Source organism: Solea solea, chromosome 7, assembly GCF_958295425.1.
Source record: "Solea solea chromosome 7, fSolSol10.1, whole genome shotgun sequence".
Lineage (NCBI taxonomy): Eukaryota > Metazoa > Chordata > Actinopteri > Pleuronectiformes > Soleidae > Solea > Solea solea.
The window spans coordinates 23,929,088-23,956,429 of NC_081140.1; the positions used below are offsets into that span (position 1 = coordinate 23,929,088).

The 27,342-nt window shown below is 43.6% G+C and overlaps 1 protein-coding gene across 1 annotated transcript in view; it reads right to left on the reverse strand.

Moving 5' to 3' along the window:
* Positions 1–265: 265 nt before the first annotated feature.
* Positions 266–27,342, reverse strand: part of LOC131462580 (protocadherin-16-like) — an 88,802-nt gene continuing 61,725 nt past the window's right edge. The window contains exons 3-21 of the mRNA XM_058633890.1: positions 21,998–22,186; positions 21,061–21,292; positions 20,710–20,946; positions 18,678–19,709; positions 17,649–17,836; positions 17,146–17,242; positions 16,722–16,879; positions 14,462–15,308; positions 11,399–11,638; positions 10,352–10,477; positions 10,059–10,268; positions 8,908–9,774; positions 8,711–8,824; positions 7,948–8,159; positions 7,462–7,613; positions 6,780–6,910; positions 6,211–6,497; positions 5,332–5,473; positions 266–4,587 (exon numbers count right to left, since the gene is read on the reverse strand). Of these exons, the coding sequence (XP_058489873.1) occupies positions 2,000–4,587; positions 5,332–5,473; positions 6,211–6,497; positions 6,780–6,910; positions 7,462–7,613; positions 7,948–8,159; positions 8,711–8,824; positions 8,908–9,774; positions 10,059–10,268; positions 10,352–10,477; positions 11,399–11,638; positions 14,462–15,308; positions 16,722–16,879; positions 17,146–17,242; positions 17,649–17,836; positions 18,678–19,709; positions 20,710–20,946; positions 21,061–21,292; positions 21,998–22,186 (8,049 nt within the window). The 3' untranslated portion in view covers positions 266–1,999. The remainder of the gene's footprint in view (positions 4,588–5,331; positions 5,474–6,210; positions 6,498–6,779; positions 6,911–7,461; positions 7,614–7,947; positions 8,160–8,710; positions 8,825–8,907; positions 9,775–10,058; positions 10,269–10,351; positions 10,478–11,398; positions 11,639–14,461; positions 15,309–16,721; positions 16,880–17,145; positions 17,243–17,648; positions 17,837–18,677; positions 19,710–20,709; positions 20,947–21,060; positions 21,293–21,997; positions 22,187–27,342) is intronic.

A 27,342-nucleotide genomic window follows, 5' to 3' on the forward strand; every position in this document is an offset into this window, starting at 1 on the left:
ATGCAAGGTAACGCCTCAGGTTACTGGGTAATGCTTTAGTGGCTTTAGCTGTATTTAGATTTTTAGTGGAGCCAGAAAACATGGGTTTTATCTGATTTTATGGGCCCTCAGGGTATGACAACTCTTGATTGTTTAACAAATGCCAATTGGTGTGAACTTTAAAATAATCCAGCACACATTTATTGTTAAATTTGCACAATGACTGTCTTTGATTCTCAGTATTTTCCGTAGTTCTGAGCTGAGAAAGATGCAACATAGGCAAAGATGTGTTCATGTAAGTACTTTAATCAGGCACTTTGCTCAAGACACATCTCTGGACAAACCTAGAAAGGGGAATTTCTCTTCTTTATGGCATATTTATACACAAAGTCTGGACAAACATGAAACAAAAGGCAGGTAACACTGTTCAACACAAAACAATACCAAAAAAAACAAAAAACAAAAGAAAGTACCCTCATCATATCAAATAGGTAGTGTTCATGCTCATTTGGCTATGGTCTAAATAGCTTCCTTGTAAAAAGATTGACACATCTCTCAGCTTCAGAGGTGTACATGTAATAAATAAAAATACTGGAAAATGTTATTGTTGCGTAATATACTTTTTAAAAGGGCATTAGAACAAAAACAAAATACTTAAATTAAAATATGTCAGAGGGATCAGCATTTAAGCAGAGACAGAGCTCCAGGTAGTCATTAATGGAGATTTACACAATTGTTTTTTTTGTTTTTTTTTCTGTACCCAAAGTCAAAAATACAATTCTTATAACCATGAATATATTTCTGTTGTAGGCATCGGTGTACAAAATATCGTGAATTATGGCTGAAGATTTACATGACAATTTATTCTCAATGACAAGGAAACATTCTCTAGTGTGTGAACATTCATATACATATTCAAATATACACTATTTGTTTGTTCAACCTTTAGTCCTTTTTATAGTATTTTCTTGTGGTGCTAAAAGAAAAAAGGGAGACAAATTGTGGTAAAAATAAAAGACCTTCATTACATTTGTCAGTAAATCCAAACAGCTCTGGACAGATTATGAAGAAACCTGCTGTGGAGATGGCACTGGCTTCCATTTTGTACTTAAGAAAATTAGGCGTGTGGACAAATGACCTTACATTTTCTGGAATGATTAGGCTGCTGATTGAGCAAACGGTTTTTCTTACATAGCTGCTGAATGTTCGGTTTCAAGTGAATTATTTTATCACCACAACGTGACATGAAATGCAGTAAGGCTCAAAGTGAGAAATTAAAGCCTGGAAACCTAAAGAACAGGATCAGCAGATGTCAAGTTTTATTTTCCTTTATAGAAACACATTCACGTTTACCTTTGATATGAGATCAAACATCGGATCCGGAGAAAACCCTGAATGAACAATATGCTATTCTGACTGATGTTTCGTTTGTTCAAGGCTCCTCTTCTATAAATATTTACAATAATCTGTTACAAAAGTCCCAATTCATAAAGCATTAATGAAGAGCTTCATTTTGAGTCCACAGGGCAAATAATTACAAGAGATGAAACAAACATACAGTACAAACATGTATACAGTACAAGCTACAAATATACAAATATAGAAATATATTCTGAGGTTTTGAGCAACCTTTTTTTGACACTTTAATGCCATTTCTTGTCAGAAACCACATAAGTATAAAAATATAGACAAGGCTTTTGTACAAAATATTGACATCATGTATGAATTCCTATTCGAATGTGCAAATTAACACTGATCAACAGAGGAATAAGAAGTTTCTCACAAACGCACACACACAAAAGGCATGGTCCACTTTGTCCTGCATGGTTAGTCATGTAGTTCAGTTTTCCAGTAAGCACCACAGCTTCAGCTATTTGAACTTCTCCGTGTAACCTTGTGTACTTGTTCTCTTAAGAAAAGAGACGAGATTTCAAGTTGCAGCCACTGTGGTTATACAGTAGAATAAGTCCGGGACCGCAATGATTCAGTTTTTATCCACCGTGAAAGTATTTTTAAGAGTTTAAATCCTCAGTTCTGCCTCCTCGATGTGTTCCAAATGGTGTTCGGTCGCACTGATCATGGATGCAGACGGTCCCTGCGAGACGCTGAAGGGTGTGATCGCAGGAGAGCGCGCAGCCAGCGGTGACAGAGAGGGGGAGAAACTCGGAGACATGGCAGCTGAGGAGATGGACCCCTCAGCGCTAAGGGGAGATCTTCGAAAAGACGACAAGTGTGGGAATGTTCTCCCTACGGCGGGTTTTGGTGGTACAGTTTTGGCCCCAGGGTGGGCCACCGAGGTTATGAGAGGCGGCGGGTCGATTCTTGACTCGGCCTTTGCCTTGTGGTGAAATGATCTGCGGGATTGAGATGGAGCCGTTTCGTCTTTTAAACGTGCTATTTCGGTAAAAACGTTGGCTAATGGTTGGAACTGGGGACACCAGTTCAACAGGTAGTCCCAGTTATAGCTGCCCCTCATCTCCTCATCACTGGCCACGATGGCAGTCAGGGAGCCATCAACAGGAGGCTTCCCATCCTCGGGGAAAGTATATTCTTTAGGATGGGAGATGCTGAGTCCCCGTCCAACACCCACGTACCCTCCCCCCTCGTCCCTGTAGACTGGCACCTGACCAGCTAATAGAGTGCTGTTCAGACTGCCCAGCTTCTTCCCTTTGAACCAGTCAATGGAGGGCTCACAGGAAACGTCTGAGAGCTGATCTGCATCCTGTTGGATTCCAGAGTCTGGACCTCGGGCAGAAATACGTTCTTGCATGGAGGAGGAGATGCTCGATACCCGTGGGTATTCATTAATCATTCTGATCTCATCATCCTCTGCTGCTTCTGCCTCAGCTGAGCCACGCCCACTGGAGTGGGAGGGATCCAAGGATCCGCCGCGAGTGTACGGACCGCCACCGCCACTTTGACTAGTCGTGTATCCAGGAAGGGCTTGATGGTATATCATTTCATTTGCTGTTATTTTAGTTTCCTCGAGCTTATGCAGCATAGTACCCGATGTTGGCGTTCGTTCATGTCCTTTGTGTTGCCTCTTCTGACGTCTTAATTTCATAAAAAATAGTGCCATAGCTATGACGATCAGAATGACTATGGTCCCTAGTGAAACTGCAATGACGCTGATGAGCAGCATATTCATGTCTGTGGTGAGACCAAAAGACGTGTGGGTCACATCCACAGTAACTTTAGCCACTGCTACGCGGGACGCCTCCAGAGGGCTGTGAGCATTTACGTCCAGCGTCATGAGACGCAGCTCTCTTTTAGAACGGCTCACGTGTCTACTGTAGCTGTCCATCTTCAAAGAAATTGCTCCTGTTGATTTGTTAACTTCAAAATAAGGCGAACTGTCTGCTAAAGTGTAGAGAACAATGCCGTCCACGCCTCCGTCCTCATCTTTGGCCTGAACTTTGCCAATGATCTGACCTTTCTTTGCTCCCTCAGGCACTTCAAATGAAAACTGGGGAGATGTGAAAACAGGATCATATTCATCCTCCCCCGTTACATAAACCTGCACGGTAACACTGGCTGAATAGTTCCCAGAGTCCATGGCAACGGCCACAAATTGGAACGAGGCTACTTTCTCAAAGTCAAAGGTAGAGCGAGTCCGCACTTGTCCTGAACTCTGGTCGATGAGGAAAGCATCTCTTGCCTCTTTGGAGCTGTCTAACATGTAGTACCTCAACTGTCCAAAAAGACCTCTGTCATGGTCTATTGCATGCAGCATGGTGACTAAGGCATTCTGGGGCTGATTTTCCCTGACGCTCGCAGTTACGAGTTTAAGGGGAAAGAAGGGGCGGTTATCGTTAATATCCTTCACCTCAATACTGACTGGGGCCAAAGCATAGTGCTCTTGACCATCAGTGGCCTGAACAACAATCATATGGTTCAACTGTCTCTCACTGTCTAGAGGTCGCCGCAGCCTCAAAGCTCCAGTCCACTGGTCCACTTGGAAAAGGTCCGTCTCGTCTCCTGAGCTTATGGAGTATTGCACCTCTCCATTGGGAGCCGAGTCTGGATCTGTGGCAGACAGATGAAGGATCTCCGTCCCTGCTGCCGCAGCTTCACTCAGCGCCACGCTGTACTCCGCCCTGCTGAAAATTGGTGGGTTGTCGTTTGCATCGGTGACACTAATGAGGACAGGCACACTGGAGCTACGTTGAGGGATTCCTCGATCAGAGACCACGACGGTCAGGTTATAGCTTGGTACCACTTCAAAGTCCAGCTCTTCCACCAGAATCAGGCTGCCAACTGTCTGGAATCCCTGCCCCTCCAAGAAGCGCACGCTGCTCTCAATCTGGAAGGCATTACCGGAGTTGCCACTGGCAATTGCAAAATCAAAACCACAGTTGTCCCTCGACAGGTCTCCATCGACAGCTTCTAAAATCAGAACGGTTGCTCCAGGGAGTCCATCTTCGGAGACAGTGACTCTGTACTCTGACTGGTGGAAGATGGGGGTGTTGTCGTTGACGTCAGACACTTGCACTTGGATGGTGGCAATGGATGAAAGAGGTGGAGTGCCGTGGTCCCGCGCCTCAATCAGCACCAAAATGGAGGGATTATCAAAGTCAAACTCCGTTTTTTGGTTCACAAACAGAGTCCCTGTCAGGAAACAGAACATGGTTAAAGAGAGGGCAAATGCAATAAATAGAATTCATCACATTAAAGCGGCATAGCTTATGGTGTTTTTTTTTTGTTCATGATATTATTCTGTTTTTAGTTGTTTTGCTTTACTAGCACGGTGGCCTCCATCTGTCTTGACATAAAACTAATCACTTCCTGTGCGCAGTGCAGTAATGCCTCTGGGCTAAATGAGATCTAAACAGTCGTGTGGAGCTGATAGGCTTAGTTGGCATTGTGTGAACTCATTTGATAATGTTGAATTTGTTTTTGAAAGTTATGCACTATAGTTTTAATTAGCGAGGATTAGCAATGAACCTCGGTACATTGGGTGACTAACAATTAAGGAAAACACCAATTGGTGATTAAATAAATAATCAAGTTGGAAATAAACACGGTAGGTATGAGCATTTGGGAAACAATGTTTGAGCCAAAAGGGATTGCAATTGAAAATAAAAGACAGAACAGCTTAAGGCTGAGAGTCCTCTTTTGTAACACATATTTTAGATGTAATCTCAAGCATCTGAGGAGAACATCTAAGGCAAATAACATTAAATGTGCCACTCAGTGACTTTTAATCATCACAATTATGAAATATTTTGGCAATGACTCTTAAAAATATGTCCAAACCTCAAATGTTCATGAGTAGAGCTTTAGGGAATAATTTTGGTTTGGGGAGGTATAATTACTTTAGAAAATGACTAAATGTGCACACAACAATATTACCATTGTTTGGGTCAATGTAGAAGATGCCCCTGGTTGATGACATCACTCTGTAGCTGATCTTCCCATTCTCTCCAGAGTCGCGGTCCGTGGCGGTTACTGTGATGACGGCACTGCCCGCTGGCAGGTGCTCTGGTACTGTTGCCTAAACATAAAACCACAATATGAATTCATTTCTATTAGGGCTGGAAAAACCAAGTGATGCAAATCGCTAAATGGTTAAAATACAAAAGCTATAAATACAGACAGACGCAGACCACTGTTTCAATTTGAATGTGCTTTGATGAAAATGTTCTTTTATTTGTAGAAGGTATTGAAGCAATTGACTTGGTCTTACAGTCTGATTTGTCTGATGCACTGAAGACATTGGAAAATGAGCAGACAGGTGTTATTTCAAAGTGAAGAGGAGACAAACCTTGACTTTGTCTAACTTTGTAAAAAGGATTTGTAGTCTTAACTGTGAACCTGCAGTGCATTATTTGTGTGATAAATTGAAAAAAGCATTCTTTGCTGACTTTTTATGAAATATTAATTTTGAAGGAATACAGTGATAGATTTGGTTTATTCATATTGTAAAAGTAAAACCAATGTCTGTATCAAACAAAGAATTGTATAGTATCAGATGTAAAAGGAACATAGCTTTGTTCCAGTGACCAGTGAGCAATATTGAAGCTTTTGGAGGACTTTTATCTCACTCTTTTTACTTGTGGTTTTCTGTCTGACTTTTTTGAATCGACGCCACTGTTAAAACTGAATTAACAAATATGCCAAAACTCTAAAATGTGTGTATGTGTGTGTGTGTGTGTGTGTGTGTGTGTGTGTGTGTGTGTGTGTGTGTGTGTGTGTGTGTGTGTGTGTGTGTGTGTGTAAACGTGGCTTCACCTGATAAAAGTCTTGAGTAAAGGTGGGTGTATTATCATTCACATCGTCCACCAGCACGGTGAGGTTTGCCTCACTTTGATGTTTAGAGTCAGACGAGCGGATGGTCAGAGTGTACCACGTCCTCTCCTCGTAGTCCAGAGGCCCAGTCAGAGACACACCGCCTCCATATCGATGAATCCCAAACATGCCTTGGCTGTTTGTATCCAGGTGCAGTGTGTAGGAGAGGGCCGGCCCTGAATCCACATCATTACCAGTTACCTGGGTGATAACTGTGCCAATCAGAGTGTCTGTGTATAGCGGGGCGACAGGAGAACAAGAACAAATATTTAGGTTGTAGACGAATGAAGCAGTGGAAAAAAGAAAAGGGCTTTTATTTTGTGTTTTTATTAAGAAATATCCGGTTGTGCAAAGCCTTGATCTAACAGGAAATGAACAGAGGAAGTTGGCAATAACGTGTTTCATAACAGTGTAAGACCCTTCTTACTGAGTCCTGCTGAGCTGCCAGCATGGGTGATATGAGGCTTTGTGATAAAATCACTGGACTAACTTTCCCCGCGAAGCGGACTCACCCTCAGGCACATGGATCTCCCGGGGCAGTGGAATCATGGGACTGTTGTCGTTGAGATCGATGATGATCACGGTGAGAGTGGCGGAGCCAGCGAGCCGCGGGGTTCCTCGGTCTGTTGCCGTAACAACAAGCCTGGTGCCACAAAATGAGGGTCACTTTGTGAACTTGTACATTTTATGAATATCACATGGTTTCATGCTGTTTCAACCACCCCACTAGGATTAGCCTGTTGTGTTAGAATGAACATTAGAATTTAAAGCAATATGTATCTCTAAATGTCTCTATTAAATATATATATATATATATATATATTTTTTTTTTTTTTTTAATATCTGATGAGAAAATATCAGTGGAACAAAATGTGTTTAAAATCCAATTTTAAAATGCTAGCTTTAGGGCCACATGATTTGTTAATATAACTTTGACGAGCTCTGAGTATGATCAACAACCAATTTACATTTTCTCCAGATTTTTCTCTCATCTTTCGATAACTGAAACCATGTTGGTAAAAGGTTTTGTTTATTTTCCTTTTTGCAGTGGGAAAACATGTAAAACAGAATCCAGAACAAAGTTGTTTTTAAATTACTTTTTTTTGTTAAATTGTTGGTAATTCCCAAAATATGAACCTAATCATTACAACAAATTATTATTTTGCAAAATGATGAATAAAGAGCGTGACTCACTTTGTTTGCGTCCAGATCTCCCTGTCCATTATGGCTGCAGTGGTGATATAGCCGGTCAGTGGGTCTATCTTAAACAGGCCACTCATCGATGATGATCTGATAGAGTAAGTCACTTGACCATTTTGACCCTGATCCAAGTCCTCTGCTGCAACCTAAGGAAAACACCGACCCATTTTGGTTAAAAAAAATAAAAATAAAAGAAATATTTGCAACAGCTGTTTCTGTGTACAGTGAACTCATGAGCAATGTTGAACTCTGGAGTCAAGAATTCATAAAAATGGCCTGTATGGATCTGGCTTCATGAAAAGAATGATTCTTTGTATTCAGCTGGGACGTTGAGAACACAGACAAAAGCAAAGGGTCATTTCTCCACACCACACAAACCATCCAGGTTCCTGATGCTTGAGTGCTTTTCTACGCAACAAGTTTAGACTTAAACTAAAGCCAACCATAATAAACTTGGCGGGAGGCAACGGGCTACTGCACCTGGATAATGGGGAAATCGTGGCCCTGAGCCTCTCTAATGTAGGCTACGTAGTTCTGGAGTTGGAAGCGTGGCAAGTTGTCGTTGACGTCCTGCAGGATCAAGTTGACAGCCATGTAGGAGCTGGAGGATGCCGTCTCAGCTTTCACCACCAGGCGTAGCTTCGGGGTCTCCTCAAAGTCTATGCCTTCAGATTTCTGGACCCATATTTCACCTATTTTGCAAAATGGCACAAAAATGAGTTACTGTAGATTAGTTTAGTGGCTGCGTTCAAATTACGGTGCTGAAGAAACTTGTATCTGTCTTTTTTCCCCTCCTGTGACTCAGCGGAGTGTACACAGGAATCTCAACGCCACTTCCAGTTTTCAAATTAAATTTGTGTTACTTCAGTGTGTGGTCCTAGGTCACATGTATAATCCGATATGTGGCCCTGCTCCATGAGTAAGAACGGTCACATTAGAATTCTTGTGGCTTTTTGCCTATACTCATGAGCTTAGCACTGACGTCATCAAACCAAAAGTTAAACAATGGAGGAGAGTTTCATCCTGTAGAGCTAAATCTCACCCACAAATTCACTGTGTGAGCTTCCATTTCTGACTCGGCTTAAACACCAACTGGATTCAAAAACATTTTCTGTCTGTGACACATGCAGAAGATTTCAGGCTCTGCGTGTGCATGCCATTTAAGAGGGCAGTCGCCGTCACATGGCAGTCGGATGCCAACCACTTAATCTGAACATAGCCAAGCTGTCATTTCTGCACTTACCAGTAATGGTGTTAATTCCAAAAGACTGCAATCTGTTTCCACTGAAAATACTGTAGCTGATACCAGTTTGGGAGCCATCAGGGTACCGGGCCTGGGTCTGTGTTACCACTGTGCCTATGAAGAGAAAAAACAAGCTGTGTAAACTATTTACCTTTCCAAAATGGGAAAACTTTGACACTCACTAGTATCATGCAAACCTGTAGCAGCGTTCTCTTGCAGACTGACATCTCGGGCTGTGCGTGAGAAGCGAATCCCTGTGTAGCTCTGTTCCCTAATGTAAATGATAACCACTCCAAGGGATGATTGAGCTGGGTTTCCCTGGTCCATGGCCTGAACTATCAAGGTTCTCTGGCTTTGGGTCAAAGTCTGCAGCTTCTCTGTGGCCTGAATGTCTCCTGTCAGCGAGTTAATCGTGAAGCCTCTCACAGGGTTGGCAAAGCGATAAAAAACAGAGCCATTGGCCCCAAAGTCCTTGTCCTCCGCTCGCATGGTGGCTAACACTCGACGGCTAGACACACTGCTGGAGGAGACGTTCACAATAAGGGGATCCTGTATGAAGAAGGGAGCGTTGTCGTTCACATCTTGAATATAGACCGTCACCTGAGCAGTGGAGTTACGTGGGTTTGCTGGGGACGAGTCGGTAGCACACACCTCAAAGGTGTAGGAGGCCGTTCTCTCTCTGTCTAGAGGAGCTGCTGTGATGATGCGGCCTGTGTTCTGGTCAATGATGAACATGCTCTTGGAGCCGCGGCTCAGAAAGTACAGTACCTGACTGTTCAGGCCCTGGTCCAGATCAACGGCTTTCACCTCCAGAACCAATGAGCCAATTGGAACATCTTCGGAAATATCTGCAGTGTAGCTGCTGCTCTGAAACTTTGGGCTGTGGTCATTGATGTCTAGAACGGTAACCTCCACAGTGGTGGTGCCGCTGAGGGGAGGGTAGCCCTGGTCTTGAGCCGTGACTGTTAGTGTGTATCCAGCCCTTTTTTCCCGATCCAGAGGCTTTGAAGTGGACAGCACACCAGTCCGTCTGTCTAAATGGAAGTCTCCTGATGGATCTCCGGCTGCAAGGAAAGCAATCACAAATTTGGCTTGTGAGTTGCTAGAAAACTTTACATTTACATTGCGCATCAACATGTGAATATGCCAGATTATAGCCATTGGCTAATTTACATCTGTAGTCCTTAATGGAATTCAAAATACATATCAGATTTTTTCTAACTATCACAGATAATGAAGACAAATTACAAAAGAGACTGAAATGTACCAAACTGTAAATTACGTTTTTGTATAAAGACGTTTGTAGGGTGTTTTAAAACTGAAAAATCGCATCAAAACAAATTATAACCTGTAATTCTGTAGCTCTTCTCCCCACTGTTTCCTGTATCCGGGTCAGTGGCTCTGAGGGTGAACAGGGGCATCGCGTCCAGGTTTTCCGGCACCTCTATGCTATAGTAGAGACGTCCAAAGACTGGGGCGTTGTCATTCTCATCAATCACTCTGATCCTCACTGTTGCTTTAGCGTAGTTGGGCAGAAGTCCTCCATCCTTTGCATAAACTGTCAAAACAGAATAAATTAATAATGGTGATCTTCTATATGGGAAATCAGTCCTGTTCAGTCTTGCAGTCGCAGGAAAGTACCTGTCACGGTGTAGTGTTCCTGAAGCTCCCGGTCCAGCAGCTTCATGGTGGTTATGACACCCGTCACTGGGTCAATTCGGAAACTCTCTTCTGAGATGCCGCCGTATGTCACCTGCCCATTGGTTCCTACAGCGAGGCACACGCAGCAAATCAAAATCATATCAATAAAAAGGTGTTTCTTTGTCATAATTTTTGCTGTGTGAGCATTTTTCCCCTCAGGTGTCTGACTGCCAGATTGCGTGCTAACAGAAAGCAACCTGGCAACCTCACCTGTTTACTTAACTAATTGCTTTTGGAGTGAAACTTTATAAACCCTTTGTTTTATGTGCTTCTCACGAAGTCTGGGGGAATGCACCACTCTTTTCATTCACCCACTCTCCCCCTGTGTCGTCTCTCTCCTGTATAGTCCTCAATTAAAAACAACTGTTAATGTCTGTGGCATGAACACGTACTTTGCATACAAGGGCTGCAAATAATTACAGGCTTTTTACCCAATTGGTGAAGCGGTGATGTTTGGTGTCTGTTATGACGCAAAAGCATACAGTGAGGCCCAAAAGTCTGAGAGCACTTTAAGTCATCATAGCAACAGCATCGGTTGAACCTGATTGTAGATGCAGTGTAATGCAATTAAGTCTTCAATCATTGTCCCATCTAAAGTCAAATAGAAATTAAAGCAGGATATGACCTGCTGGTCCTCTTTTCCTCAGTGAAACCCACACTTTACTTCTTTTTCCAGCTCCACCCTCTCATCCATTCTCGTTTCAAGAAACCAAAATGGTGCAGGCCAAACAGCAAAGTGTGAGGCTTCAAAGAGGCAGTTCACATCATGACTAGATGGTGTGGTAAAACCCAGGCTAAATTCGACAGGTTTCTAGACTACATGTAGGTCCACACTGGATGATCAGCATTTCTATGATTAGATTTTAACATCTAAATGTTACATGTAACTTAGATGTCAAAAATATAGATTTTCCAGACAAAAACATGGACGATATGAACCAAATGGCACATTGAATTGAATAAGTGCGTGCACATGGTATGCCTTACCTTGGTCCAGATCAGAGGCAAACACTGTCAACACACTAGTTCCTGCAGGCTGGTTTTCCAAGATCTGGGCCTCATACTGGCTCTCCTCAAACCAGGGCACCTCATCATTAACATCAATCACATGGACACACAGCAGCTGGCTCGATGAGTGCTGGGGTGTCCCGTGATCCTCGGCGATTACGGTGAGGTTAAAGATGTCTTGCTCTTCCCGATCCAGAGGTTTGAAGATCGACAAAGAGCCTGCAGTGGGATGAATCAGAGGTGAAACAGGAGGAGAGGTTTCCTGTGTGCGTGTGTATGTCAGTGTGGTCGGGTGGACTTTATTACAGCCCGTTTCCCAGAGGCAGTTACACACGACGACTACAGTATGGAAGCATGCTATCAAAGGCAATAAAGCAGGCCACTTTCCATGATTGTGTGTAGTCAGATGATATAAAAAGCAAGTGTGAAAATTTGCCGTGTGAAGGCCAAATCAAGGCTAATCTCCTCCACACACAGAGAGCTCTGCCTACCTGAGTGCTACCACCACCACTGCTGTAACAACCCAACAGTCTGGCCACAGTTTACGAGATTTTCCATTGGAGAATGCCGCAGCCATCAAGAAAGAAGCAGTAAACACACGCTCTAGACACGCAACAGCCAGGCCTGCCGTGCTCTGTCGAAATTAGGGGCACCCTTGCCTTTTCATTATCTTGCCCGGAGAGAGTAGAACTTGCATTGATTCAATTTCAATTTCATGCCTTAAAATGAGCTGCAACTGTTGAAGAAAGAAGAGACCATGGCTGTTTTGTTTTGTTTTTTAACTTTCGCGTGTGTTTTTTGCTTTTTGTTTTGCTAGGACCGAGATAACTTGCCCTGAAGCTTGTAACCTGGTAGGAGTTACAGGCTGGACTTTTTCTTTTTTCTTTACTTTTTTTTTACTAAATTTGACTCCTCTGATCCTGCCGTTTCCCTGGTCACTGATAAAACATGGGCAAGACAAAAACAACAGTGGGAAAGTTGTTGTTTTGAATGGTTTCAATTCCGACATCTTAAGCCTATGTGGGGTTTGTGGCGTCATTCTTCGGTTTGCTGTATGAAGGTTAGCTGAGGCTGTTTGGACAACAAACAAACACATTTGGTCTCACACGCAGACGTTGTTATTCACCATTTGATGTCTTAATCCCTAGGTGGCAGATCACCAACCTGTTGCTCAAAGAGGAACATTAATGACCTACCCTATGACAAAGAGTGGTGGGTATGTGTCTCACTGTGTGACCTGACAGGTTTTCTCTTTTATGGTGGACTACAGTGTCAAAATAATGAAAACAGAGTGTGCAGAGATGAGCCCAGGTCCCTGGTCACTGACCCCAAAACAGAAGCAAACCAGGTGCTCAGAGGATTAACTCTGTCATGATTTTAACAAATAACCAGTGTGCATGAAAACACTTCAAGATGAGTGCACACACTGGGCTGAAGACGGTGTGACATTCATGACAGACCCTTCATGTTTCCACCCCTGGGCGGCTCCAGGGGGCACACTGGTTGGCGACTAGAAAGGCGAGGGTGGAGCCAACGCTGACACGTGTCTCAAACACCACAACAAAGCTCACGGAACCAAATAGCCCAAGGTCAGCGCTGACTAAGTGACAGAGTCTCATGCAAGCGCGCAGACGCACATGTGCATGCCGACACACAGAGACACACACACGTGTGTACACACAAACACGCGTAACTGATCCCTTCTCTAATGGTTCCCAGAAGCTGAAGCAGGAGGCTCTTTGGTCTTTCATGGGAATAGATCCACAATAACAGATGATGGGGCTTGTGTGTGTGTGTGTGTGTGTGTGTGTGTGCATGCAAATGGATGTGTGTGTTTTTGTGTGTCTGTGCGTGTTTCATATTTGGCAGGCTGCTCTGTCTGTCTGGCCTCCAACTGAGAGAAATAAGTCATGAGAGGTGAAGCAAGAATTGTGCTGCACTTAGAAGTAAGAAGAGTATTATAAGTGTGTGTGAGTCCTCGTTGGGGGGGGTGGGGGGGGGGCTTGGGCGATGGTGGTGAGGCACATGGTGAGGTGAGTACACGTGTGAGGTAAAGTGTAAGCTGGAGGTGGCACAAATGCTTAAACAGTCGATACAAAAACTTTAATGCACGTGAACAGCGGCAGAGTTTTATTATCATTTGAAGTGAAAGTATTTTAAACTTAAAGGTCCAATAAGTAACACTTAGGGGGATGGAGCTACTAACCACAAGTATGTTTTCATAAGTAATCTAAAGCTAGCTATTATTCTGTTAATTCATGTCATAGAGATGGCTACAAAATGTTCCTGTTCTATGTAGCAGGTTTTGAGTAATGGTGAGCACCTTAACGTGTCTGATTGGAAGCATATGCTTTGATTTTCATGCACGTATAGCATGAGGATCATATGCAATCCCAGATTTGGGAATTTTCAATCACGTGAGTTCAATACAGCTATGGAATGTTGTATTTTCTGTGGCCAAGTTGACACATTAATAACTTTAATGGTCTCCACTATCACTTTGTGTCTGTGTTTGCGCTCATTATTTTATCACAATATCCGTGACTGTGCGCTACCTCATGCATGTGGGAAAGGGTGAGTGGAGGAGTCTGTGCATCTAATTTTGATATAACAGATTTTAACAAGCCATTTTAATTTGATTGTAATATTTTGCTGTTTCCAGTTAAAAAAACAACTGAATCTGTGCATATTCAGAGCCACATATGCAAATTCATTGCTTTGTGGTGCACACAAATACACCTTGAAAGGGGAATTTCACAGATTTCTGTCCAAATAATATACTGCATATGACTTGCGTAATACTACCACCAGGAAAACCAGAAACCCTGTTAACAGATAAATTGTTTTAAATGAGCGACCTGATTTCTACCATATGTGCTAGGCAATCACAGTATTGTGGTTGGTAAAATATTGCAGTTGCGGTTAACAAAACAAACACTAACTGTTTGGCATGAGGATCTCACAAAGACAGTTGTGTAACAAAATCCATCCACCACACGACATCCTTATTGCAACATAAAACACACACTGGCCCAGACTTACCGGTGTTAGGGTTCAGGCTGAACGTTCCTCCGGTGTTTCCTGACTGGATGCTGTACGTCACTCTGCCGTTCTCTCCTTGGTCTGCGTCTCTGGCCATGACATACAAAGCCACAAAGCCCACTGGCTGGTCTTCCATTACGCTGACAGCTGTGGGAGAGCTAAACACTGGCGGGTTGTCGTTCTCATCGGTGACGTAGACCCTCACTGTGACAGAGCCCCAGCGCCTCTGACTGACATCAATGGCAGAGTCTGTTGCCTTCACAACCAGAATCAGGTTGGAGGTGGTTTCATGGTCAAGATCCTGGCCCAAGGACAGAACCCCAGTGGAGGGGTCCAGGTTGAGGAGGCCCGGGGTGCTTGGCCACTGGTGGAGAACGGAGTACCTAAGCTCACTGTTGGGCCCACTGCCATCCTTATCGATAGCCTGGAATGTATAGATGGAGGAACCAGGTTGCAAACTCTCAGAGATGACGATGGTGATGGGGTCTTCTGGGAACTGAGGAGCATGATCGTTGCTGTCCTCTACATCGATGCCAAGGTCGACCAAGGTGCTGCTGGGGGGGGCCTGAGAAAAGTCATCCACCTCTATGTGCAGGGTGTAGTGTGCCTCTCGTTCATAGTCAAGGGGGCGAGCCAGATACACGTCTCCAGTCAGACGGTCTACGACAAATGTTCCATCGCGGTCCGTACCTCCAACCACCGTGTAGGTCACCTCGCCTTCCTCTGGGGTTTCTCTGTCATGGAGACGAACCGAACCAATAACAGATCCAGGCTTGGCTTCCTCCACAGAGTTGAAAGATAGGGAGAGTGAATTGGTTTTGGACGTGGGTCTGTTAATGCTGAGAACCTGCAGCAAAGAAAAACACTGAATGTGAACATGTACTACATGTGAACTGTGGATCCGCTGCTTTGTTGAGACGCCTGGTGGAAACTTAAAAAGTTAACGATTTTCTAAACAAAGAATTGAAATGGTTCACGGCTTTTAGCCAAAGCAAAACCAGATTTTTGTCCACTCCACCCTCTTGTTCTCTGTGTGTTCACTGGGAATAAAAATGAAACCAGTTACAAGAGGTTTTTATAGACTTGAATAACACGCTCGCTCACATTAATCACACTTAATCTGATACTTAGATCGCTGCCAGGAAAAATAATAGATGATAAAACTAGCACAATAAAAGAAGAGGAATATGGTAACAGGAGTTGAATTTAGCACTGGGACGTATTACTGGTCTTCCTCTGATCAGTTCAAAGTCATAGACTACTGCGTCTTTTCTTTCCAAGATAAAAAGCTCCATAATTAACACATGCACACCGTTTCTTTAAAAAAAGAGAAGAAGAATGTAAAAAATGCAAGCAGCTGTTAAAGGAATGGAGAGATGTTACGGCCTTATTGATCAAATATTTTTTAGCTGCATTCCTGACATTGTTTTGTAAGCAAAGGATAATCTGGATACTGCAGCACCACATCCTACACCACGGTTCCCACAGTGAGACGGCACTTTACAAACACTGATTCTTGTGAAATCTGACATGAAGTGCTGTCAATTGGTTCCACATTAGATGGGAGAAAAAGGAGGGCTCCAGAAATAAATTGCTGTAGTCTTATTCAATCATTGACGGATTCAATAAATCAGTCTAAAAATTTGATTGAAGGAAATTACAGAAATGCGTCAGTGGGGAAGAACAACACTGCACTGTTTAATCCAATTAACCGATCATGATGACTGCCTTGGAAAAAAGGAAAACGTAACATACTAGAGCTTTTTATATGGCGACCCTATTTTCCTGTAACCTACAAATGCAAAGTTTCTTCCAAGGGCTCTTGTTCAATTCTGTCCATTTTCTGGTCTATATTAAATATTAAATATTAAGTGAATTACATCCAACGCTACGTAAGTGTGTAGCCCTGCTGCTCTTTGCAAAAATGGCTACTGTATTAAAAAAATGTTGGAGTCAGTGAAAGTGACCTTGATCAGAGCCGTCTACAGCTGGGCCTCATCATGAGCCAGCTGGGAGTATTTGATTCAGACGCACTTTTCCATCTCTGATAGAAATTTCCCTCTTGAAAACTCACAGGGGAAGAAAAGGGAGGAGATGGGAGGGAAGCTTGTCAGAAGTGAGGCTGATATGAGTCTGCAGTGAGGCTGAGGGGCCCAGAGACACGGATCCTCTCAGCCCGCCCCCCGAGCCCATGTCTTTGATATTAAATAAGTGAGCAGTGAGGGTGTTTGTGCTGGCCGAGCTCCAGTGAAAGTCTGACCTGAATGGTGAGGGAGCAGGAGGTGCTGCGAGGGGGGAGTCCTCTGTCAGTGGCCGTCACCGTCACACTGTACTCGGCTCGCTCCGAGTGGCTCAGGGGAGATGACGAACGAAGTTCACCGGTGTTTGGGTTCAAAGAGAAACGCTCAGCCCTCGGACCTGCATGAGACGGAACACTTCACTAGGGGTGTGTGGGAGAGCTGAATCCACAAACTCTACCACAGTGTTAGTTATTCACTGAACACAGTTCAAATGTGTGTACTGATCTGCTCAGCCCTCCCTTTACCGAGACCGTTAGTGAAGCGTATCAAAGTCCTTATATGTATTAACAGTATCACATGCTGCTCATTTGGACACATGTAACTCATATTTGAATAAGACATTTTCTGAGATGGAAACTTGCTTTATTCCTGCAGGTACTGTACCTGACAAGGAGTAGAACACCGTGCCGTTCTCTCCTTCATCTGGGTCCTTGGCTTGAATTGAGCCCATTAACACCCCTGAAGACTGACCTTCTGTCACCTGTGGGTTAAAAACAACACAAACAAATGTATGTATCACTATACACATGAAAGAAACAGGACAGGGTACTCGGACGCCGCAGCTGTAATCGGCTGACGGATCTGCTAATCACAATCTATTAGTCACACTCCAATCACAGCCACTCTAATACCAAGGCAGTCCATTAAAATAACACTTCTGCCGCGCTCATTTCTTGCTACACAAATGCTTCCTCACACCAATGCTGCTGACAAAGCTTTGCCAGCTTCAGCCGCCACCTTTCTAAATCAGAGTTTAGCAGGCTCAGCGTTTGCTGCTTGGGCTCACTCCTATATGGAGGTTTCTTGCATTGTGCTCTCTGCTCGGCCAATCCAGCGACAACAGCAATAAATGGTGTAATTACGACAGGAGTGTCTTGTAGCGTTACCTGTATAATGAGGTTTTTCCCTGACTGGCTGTGGGTGAAAGTGGGGCCGTTGTCGTTGTCATCGAGGACGGTGATGAAGGCTGTGCCGGTGGCGCTGCGAGGAGGCGAACCTCCGTCTTGCACCACCACCACCAGCTGGTAACTGGACTGCTGCTCTCTGTCCAGAGTCGCCCTTGTACTGATCTCACCTGGGGAGAAAAGGAGGTGTTTGTGAGGAATTTCATGCCGAGGTAAAAGTAGAGAGCACTGGAATAATGATGAGAGACTTGGCTGCGAGCGCGCTTTGATCAATGACACAGAAGTAACAGCCACACTCTGTGTGATAGTGCGCGTACACATCTGCACACAGGGACAAATGGAGGGATTCAGGACGCTTATCAGATTCTGTAGAGACTCACAACGCAGCCAGACACTGATCACAAATCACAAACTCTGCATCTCCACCCACTGAATAACAGGCTCAGCAGGCCAATTAGAGCCCAGCACGATGCTTCATGCTGCTGTCACCCTCGTCTGACTAATTGATGACAATACTGTCTCTCATCCTCTTCAGATGACTCAGGGTGTTGTATAAACACTAATTAATGTATTTTCCCCATATAGTTTAAATTTTCAATAACAAAAGAAAAATAAACATTTTTTTTGAGATGTTGTTTTCCACACTGATGATGGGGAATGTTTGAACTAATGAAGAAAGGAGCTGAATACATATTTGTTTTGGCTCAGTAATATAAAGATGTGTCATATGTTAGAAAAGTGATTATTTTGAGTGGGGCATGCTTCAGTATATTTTTAAACTTCACAATATAATATTAGTCGTGATGCCTTTCTCTTGTCACTCTGTCAACAGCAGATTTATTAAAGCACAACATTTCAGCGAGCTCTAGGGCTCTTCCGCGACTTTATGCGTGTATTTATTTTTCTGCATGAATAAACACATTTCCCTCGGCCGCCTAATGAAGCAAACCCACCAAGTCTAAATAAATATTTTTCTACAATTACAGCACAAGCATTACATTTTTAACAAACCTGTGTGGGAGTTTATTTGGAAGTGGCGGTCAGGGTGCAGAAAGCGGTAGCCGAGGCGTCCGTTATGGCCACTGTCTCGATCTGTGGCTGACACGTGACCGAAGCCCGTTCCTGCGGGCAGGTTTTCTCTCACAGCCATGAACACCCTTTCCTGCGTGAGGCGCGGAGAGTTGTCGTTCTCGTCCGTCACCGATATGCGCACCGTCGCGCTGCCCGTCTTCTTTAACTGTCCGTGGCCCGAGCTCGCCATCACTGTTAAGAGATACATGTCCTTGACCTCTCTGTCTAGGGCACTCTTCACAAACAGCCAGCCACTGTCTGCAGCGATGCCAAACCCTGCAGCATCCCCGTCTGGACGCAGGTGATATGCCATAGGACTACTGAAGTGACCAGAGCCGGGAGTCTCTCTGTTCAGGGCTCTGACCTGGAGGAAGCGGGTGTTAATCGGCGTGCCTTCCTTTAATTCTACACGGTAGGTGAGGGTATCAAACACTGGTCCCTGGTCGTTCTCTGCCTGGACATGTACCACAAGCATGAAGGTGGCACTAAGCTGGGGTGCTCCATTATCCTTGGCAATCACCTGGAGGTCATACCGAGGGGTCATTTCATAGTTGAGACCCCCAACCAGTCGGATTTCTCCGCTGCTGCGATCTATGCTGAAGGTCCTTTGGATTGCACTGGGAGAGGAAAGGTCAAAGCTGAGTTGTCCATTTACTCCAGAGTCAAGATCGTCAGCTTGCACCCGGTAAATGACTGTGCCCATTTCTGTATGCTCGAGCAGCAGCAGGGACTCTGAGGATGAGGGAAGAAAAACGGGCAGGTTGTCATTGATGTCCGCGATGTTAATGTGGACACGGGTCTGCCCAAAGGCTGGTGGGTTTCCGCTGCGGGCCTGAATCTCCAAATCAAGTGCAGACTGGGCTTCATGATCCAGGGGCAGACTTGTCCTTAGGACCCCAGTGCCGGGATCCACTGTGAAGTAACCCCCAGGGTCCCCAGAGCTGATGGTGTAGGAGACGTCTCTGTTGGTGCCTGAGAAGACAGAAACCAGAGGCCACGTCAGCGCCTCCGCCCAGGAGACTACACTAAAAGCACAGAAGTAAGAGTGCACCCTAAAGATGTCATTTTTCAATTTCCCTGACAGTAATAGCTCTTAAGATTCAGAAAATGACTACATAAACACAGTCATGTAATGGAATTTTTGATTGATGTTATTTCAGAGTTAGGTGTGTATAGTGGCGCGACGCCTATTTGTACAAGTGGTGCAGGGAGAGACGTGCGATCCAGTGTGACTGATAAATGTATACTGAGGTGTTCAGGTGAGCCGAGTGACTGAGTGAGACGCCTTTTCATAGCAACTCTGGGTTGAGTGTCTTCATTGAGCAGATTAGAGTAGCTTGAATTGCCATCTTATGTCCTCTACCTGGGTTTCAGAGTCTTAGGAGGAGCAAGGGTTTAGAAGACGACCAGCTCCACCTTGTGAGTAAGTGAGTTCTTACCATAGGACATTTTGGTACACAGAGTAGGCGAACTGGGCGTTCAAAACACCAGCCTTCTGATTTTTACCTCCTGATCCACAGGGAGTGAGTCGGTAGGCTTTCATTTAAAATGTATCGCAAATACAACGATGATGCTTAAATGTGGGTTTCCAACCAATGCTCTGGAGTAAATATTGGAAGTTAATTCACTGGAATACAGTTCACATTTTGTAACTGCTTCCAACATTTATTGAAGTGATATTCACTTCTTACACAAAGAGAGAATTTTGTGGTTTGGAAACTGGAGGGATTTTTTTTAGTCACACGATTTCTACACATCATCCTTTATTCCCTAAATCAGTTTTCATTGCACTTATTCACATTAAATTTTGTCAACTTTTTCCACCTCTGTCAAACTTGGAGGATTTATGCAATGCTGTACTAAAAGATGGTTTCAAATGTTCTGTTTCCATTCCGGCGTTTTATTGCACACTACTTAGGCTGATGGAAACACATCTAGTGAGTCAGTATGAGTATGTGTCTTCAGTCCTCACCTGTCTTACTGCTGGCCTGGACCGCACCTACGACTGTCCCTCGCAGGACGTCCTCTGACACAGTGAAGTAGTACTGAGTCTGTTCAAACACAGGTGGCGCCACCAGCCCAGCCACCACACTAATGTTGACTCTGGCATTGACAAGTGCAACCAGACCACCGCCATCCTGAGCGGAGATGACCATGGGAATAATGGAGTTGGCTTTCCCGTAGACAGACCGAGACAGGGAGATCACGCCTACAGGAAGGTTAAATAAGAAAACAGACAAAATTATTACCTGAGATCTTCAGAAACTGCATTAAAGGGTATACAGGAAGAAGAAGAAGAAGAAGAAAAGTATTCATGTTAAACCTGTGTCTTTGTTGAGAGTGAAGTATGGGGAGGCCCCTCCAGGCACCGTCTTGTAAGTTATTTTGCCATTCTCGCCTGAGTCTGGGTCATAGGCCGTCACTCTGACAACAGATGTCCCGGGAGTGCTCTGTGTGCTCAGACTAACAGCATAGCTGACGGGGTAGAACGCAGGTCTGTTATCATTAATGTCGACCAGATCCACCTTCACATAGGCTACTGAACTCAGTCCGCCCTGCAGGAGGAAACAAAAAGCTCTTTTATTAAACCTTCGCACTAAATCATGGGGCAGAAAAAACACACCTGAAAGCAGGATTTAGGCCACATTAATGGCGCTAGTAAAAAAAGTGGCCGTAAACCCTGATAAAGTTTCGATGTATAGTGTACCCTCTAAAATACTACAGTCCCAGCAGGTCCGTGGAGGGATACAGATTGATAGTTTCCCTCGGGAAGGAGCAATGTGTCATGACCCGTGGAGGGCGAGAGGGCTCGCCTCGCCCAAACAATCTGTTTCATAGGCGGCTTTTCATTTGCAGAAAATACAGTGCAGGCTTTTCATTTGGACCAGGTGGCGAAAGCGGGGGAGGCTGCAGTCCAACTTGTTAAAATATTACTGCCTGACGGTTGAGGCATTTCTCCATCTGATTGCTTTAACATGACCGCAGTAATTTTATTTCATTTTTAACCTTTTTTATTTTTTAAGTATTATCTGGAATAATGTGAACAGGATGCTATACTAACTTTTGAGTAAGTCTGCCATTGAGAGCCATTCAAGCTTTATTTTTAACTTGGCTGCTCCAGTCAAAAAAAAAGAACCGTTTTTCTTTTTTTTTTCCTTTTTTTCTGCACGGTTGGCCATGTCACGACTGCTCTTTTTATAGGCATACTCTGTGGCTCAATGGATTCATATTAAGCATGATTTCAAAATGTGGTGGCTCACCCCATCTACTGCAGTAACGGTGAAGTCGAAGCCGGACGGCCCTTGATCTCTGTCCAGCGGAGCGCTGGTGCAGATCTGGCCCGTCTCCTTGCCAATGGTGAACTGGGTGGGAACGGCGCTGTTAATGCCAGAGCCAAGGGAGTAGGTGATGGATCCAAAGGAGCCGCCATCTGCATCTGTCGCGGTCACCTGGAGAGAACACAGAATGACTTTCATGAAACATTGTGCATTAAAATGAAGATTTATTACAGTGGAAAAGTGCAGAGGAAAAGTTTCAAACTTTGAAATGTACAAATCCCCTGATGGAATGCTGTCTCTTTCGTTATCTACGTCTGACATGAAAAAAAACTAGTTTCTAAGTTTGTGAATACATTTCAGGGGACTACTCCAACTACACAGTACTTGAGGGCTTCATGGAGGAGAGAAATAGCAATGTACATTTCTGAAAATGCCTGGACCAGAATCCCTCAGGGCTCACACTCTCGCTCAATTAACTCAAGATACCAGTTAACTCAGGTGTACAGAGGCTTCATTTCTCTTGTGTTGAATCATATTCATGCTGTCCATCTTCATCTTGACTTTGTGTTAAATGTCAACAATCTGATGGAACTTTAAATCACATGCTTCGGTTCAGTCCTAAGTTTCAGGGATTTTTGGATGCTATTCAGATGTACTGTATATGGATATGTCATTGCCCCTAATGCTGAGCAGCCAACTCTGCCGTGAGTCACTGGAAAACATTATTGTTCCAGTCCAGTATGGTTGCATCAAAGAAAGGCATCCATAATGTCTGGAACAAAGAGATACAACCTCATTTTGATACCTGGCTGAAGGAGTTCCTTATTACTTTATTTATGGAGATGAATAAATGGTCTGTATTTATAGCATATATCTCATCTTGATGACCACTGCTTAACACTACAGTCATACAGCACTTGTGCTATACTGTCTGTCATACCCCTTCATATGCAGCTGGCACAGCCATCAGGACAGGATCTATATGGAGACTAGCAAGATGAAATGGTTGGTAAAGCTGGCTGCTTTGATGGCAACCCATCGTTGACCGCATACACCGCATATTTCTGTCGTGGTTTATTTTTAAAATTGCATTTTTCTCAAAAACTCAAGTGATCATGAAAACAGTAGATCATTTCATGGAAACAAATTTCAGGATAAACTCAGCATTTTCCGTATTTATTACTCTAATGCCGCAGCAGATGAAATCAAATTTCTATAAGTGGGATGGGAGACTAATGACCACTCAGAAAGCTGTAAACTGTAACAAGAACATCATACCAGGTGCTTTGTGAAAGCATCTTTGGACTAGTTCTGTTGTTTATCAGAGGCAGAGCGGGAGCCAAACAGGCCCTTTGGCAGAGCAGTGGCTCAGAGGGAATGAAAGAGTTTGGCGGGAAGGAGGATGACTTCTACAGGCTCTGGGAGAGTTGCCAGCAGAGAAAACTGCCGGCTTCAGGACTGGCGTCTGTCTGCAAAGGACAGTGACAAGGATGGCTGGGGAACAGTGGGATACCACACAGTACGCTTTGGTGCAACACATTATGCCATAATGCAATGTCCCGTTTGTAGTCTGCTTTCAATAATACCGCACATCAACAGTGGGCTGGAACTGCTGGAACTATAAAAGAAGCTCACAAGCCATCAGCCAGGGTGCCGACTCAATTATTGCGAGATCTCCCAAGACAGCGTAAGGCAAACAGACCAATCACATCGGGCCCCTGCGTGCCAGCGGTGTAATTGTTTGCAAGTGTTGAGTCTGGATCACAGTTTGTGAGAGATTAGAGGAAGATTAAACCTTACAGGTTGATTAGAATTCTCTTTGCGCCCATCTTTTTGAGATGGATTTGTTTTTAGGAAAAGACCAATTGGGGAAAAAAACCAAACCCTGAATTGATACTTTTATGCTCCAGCAGCAGAGAGTCTCCTCAGCGTAAGACTGTGAAGTCATCAGGAACTTTGCCAAGATAAATAAGGCTATCCATGCTTATCATCAAAAGCTCATGGCATTGGTGAGAGTGTGAGAAGATGGAAATCATTCATTCGAGGTGATGAAGGTTTGGGCTGCGGTAATTCAGGCTCTGACTCTATCGTGAGCAGATGGCAGACGGAGGACTCGGCAGACAGCATGCCCTACACTCATGACTGTAACTCCTAACAGAGGGTGAGTGGCGTTAGGCAGTTGTAAAGCTGGCACAGATGCAAAACCCGGAGAGAAGAATAATAAACCACACAAGGAAAAAGGAGAAACCAAGAGCAACACAAAAAAGCCGCTCCATCTTTTAATGTGCGGAGGCTGCAGTTTACTGTAATATTTAATCTTTCTCGAAAGAGGAAGACAAGTTATTTATAACAAGCGAACAGCGTCGTGCGATTGTTTTTCATGTTTTCACCATCGTCTGATGAGTGTCATCAAGAGGTAAAGGAAGGTAAAAAATGAATACCTGTTCTTTGTTTGTTTTACCAACAAACATCCATATGTTTTATAAAAGTACATCACATTGTGTGAAACTTAGGACACCTTATACAGTGCAAGGGATGGCACCCTGTGTGTTCTGCTGCTGTAGAACTTCTAAAACCTCAATAACTGATGGTCTTCTTCGTACTTTGGTTGTATCAAGTGGTTATTTCGATTACTACCATTGTTTTTTCTTTCATTTTGAACCTGTTTGGTCTTTCTCCTCAGACCTCTGGCACCAACAAGACACTTTCACGAGAGAACTGCTGCTCACTGGACATTTTCTCTTTTTTAGACTATCATCTGTCAACCCTAGAGATAGTTGTGCGTGAAGATCAGCAGTTTCTCAAATACTCCAATAACCATATGTCATTTAAATCACCTTTATTCAATATCATGGTAGTACAAAACCTTAAAAAGGGAAGTAAAAGAAAATGAAAGCTACTTTTTATAATGATGCAGCGTAAACACATGTTCAGACTGAACACAGAGCCCACATTGCACAAAGGGTTTCCTGTGACTTTAATAAGCTTTAACCTGAGTTAAAGTGCTGTGTGCTCTACAGAGATATACTGACCTTATCTGTGGAGCGCGAGTTCATCTGAGAACACGATTTGTACAATATGAAATTAATTTCCACAAGCAGGATCCATTGCGGTAAAGATATTTGAGAACAATATATTCCATAAGTTGGGGAACTTTTTCAGTGGGGGGGGAGGTGTAATGTAAGATAATAAACCACACCATTGTATTTTCATGAATCCTACCCACTGGTAAGAAGAATGCCTGAAGCTATTGGGCTATTTTGGAATCTGTAGAGACTGCAATTTCACTTCCACTCTCACTCGTAGGTTAATCACAGCGTATCAGTGTCATCTTACCGGCTCGTCTGTCCAGGAGATTGTAATTTGCCAGCCACCCGTGTGAGACCGTATGCAAATGAAAAACGAGCAGGACAATTAAAGCTGACCACGAACCATGAACCCTGAGAAATGAGGACAACGTAACATAATGTGGTCTTTGGCATCAGCATTCCTGACATAAAAGTCTGATTAAAAAATGATTATGGTAAATTAAAAACAGATAAATATATGTGTATATATACATATACATATATATATAATCTGAAATTAGATTCTTTAAGCCACAATGTCACTGTAAGGAGTCCTCCATTATTCATTATTCATTAAAATGCTTATACTATTCTTGTGCACTTCTCTCCTGTGTTTTTATAAATGTTTTCTCCACTCACACTTAGCTTTTAAGGTTACAAACGTCTCCAAACGAGCATTTGCCAGATTAAAGAATATTTATTCCTGCTGAGGTAATTAAGTAGGAGTTGTCTGCCCCGCAGGCGGGAGAGAGATACCATTCAACAACTGTACAATAGCCATCATGACATGAATACAAAGGGCCCCCTCTTTCTGTTTCCCTCTGACTTTCTCCTCCGTCCACTGCAATGTATAGCTATTATGCAAGCATTACGTATTTTTATTGGATTAAAAGTTCAAAAGCAAAGAGTAATCTTGGGATCATCAGCAGCAGCCAGCACTATTCTCCCTACACCCCACGTTTTGAGTGAGGCATGATGGGAGCTGTCTTATCAGCAGGGGAAAGGCAATGTTTGGCCGCGTCCTTAGTAAAAACAAGCTGGGAGAATCCAACGATAACTTGAGCACTTTGTGGCTCTCCAATCAGATTCCGGGAACTTTCCAGAGAGCACGTCCAATCAGGACTCGCAGGAAAACAATGTGTCTTTATGTATGTATGTATATAATGTGTTCAAATGGAATAACGATCCTGAGGCTTTTGGATGCTCTAATGTTTTCTGGCTCATCGAATATCCCCACTCTGAGCGAGAGAGAGAGAGGGAATGAGACAGCCGGAGCTTAGCCAGAGAACACATCCAGGTTTGTGTGGTTTCTATTCTTAGTTTAATTTACACTGACAATTATTGTTTATGATTTATCAGAGCAGCTTTTCCAGTATCGGATCCTAAAGCTGAAACAGACAACTTTTTGGCATGAACTTGTCAGTGTGATGTTTAAAGTGATTGCACAGCATAATAGTGATAGAAAAATGGAACCATCCGTGTTTATATTGGGCCTCCATAGGCCTTGCTTTCACTATGTGTTTGGTTATTAAGGTCTATTTTGTGCATGAAATGTAACGAAAAAAACAACAAAATTACAATACCATTAAATTATATACACACTAGGGGAAAACTTAAGTGAAAGAGAAGGAACCCACCTAACAAGTCCTACTTTGTTGAGCCAAATTACTTTCTTGGGATGTCGATTTCGTGGAAAAATACTGAACGGATTTACAGACAACCATTTTTTTTCTCTCCCGCAGCTACACTGGTAATTTGAATACACACACCCACCACAAACCAACTTCTGTCATTTTTACTCCTCCCAGCAAAGCAATAGAGTTACACAAGCTGTGATTAGTTTACAATGCACACCCATTACTTTGTAAATACTTCACTTATACCTCTACAATCAACTACGACTTCCTTCTAATATCTGCAAAGTCATGTTGATAACCTCCCTGGGTGCTGATTTGTCATTATTTGGCCACAGTTGTGGGAGGTGTGTTGTGGTGGGTGTTGAAAAGTACCTACATCCTTAAAACCAGGAAGACAAAAGTTGCCTATTGACTCATGCTTTACTCATGGGGTTAGCAGAGCTTAATCGATCATTGTTGACATTACGTAGCAAGAGTTGCTAATGTTGCTAAAGTGAGGGTAATGTGATGTTTCCCATTTTTTGGGTGCATATTGTCTGCCAACATCATCAGTCGTGTGAAAAGAGAGCTCCGTTTGCACTGTGTATTGTTTGAGCTAAATGCAAACATGTGATTGGATTGG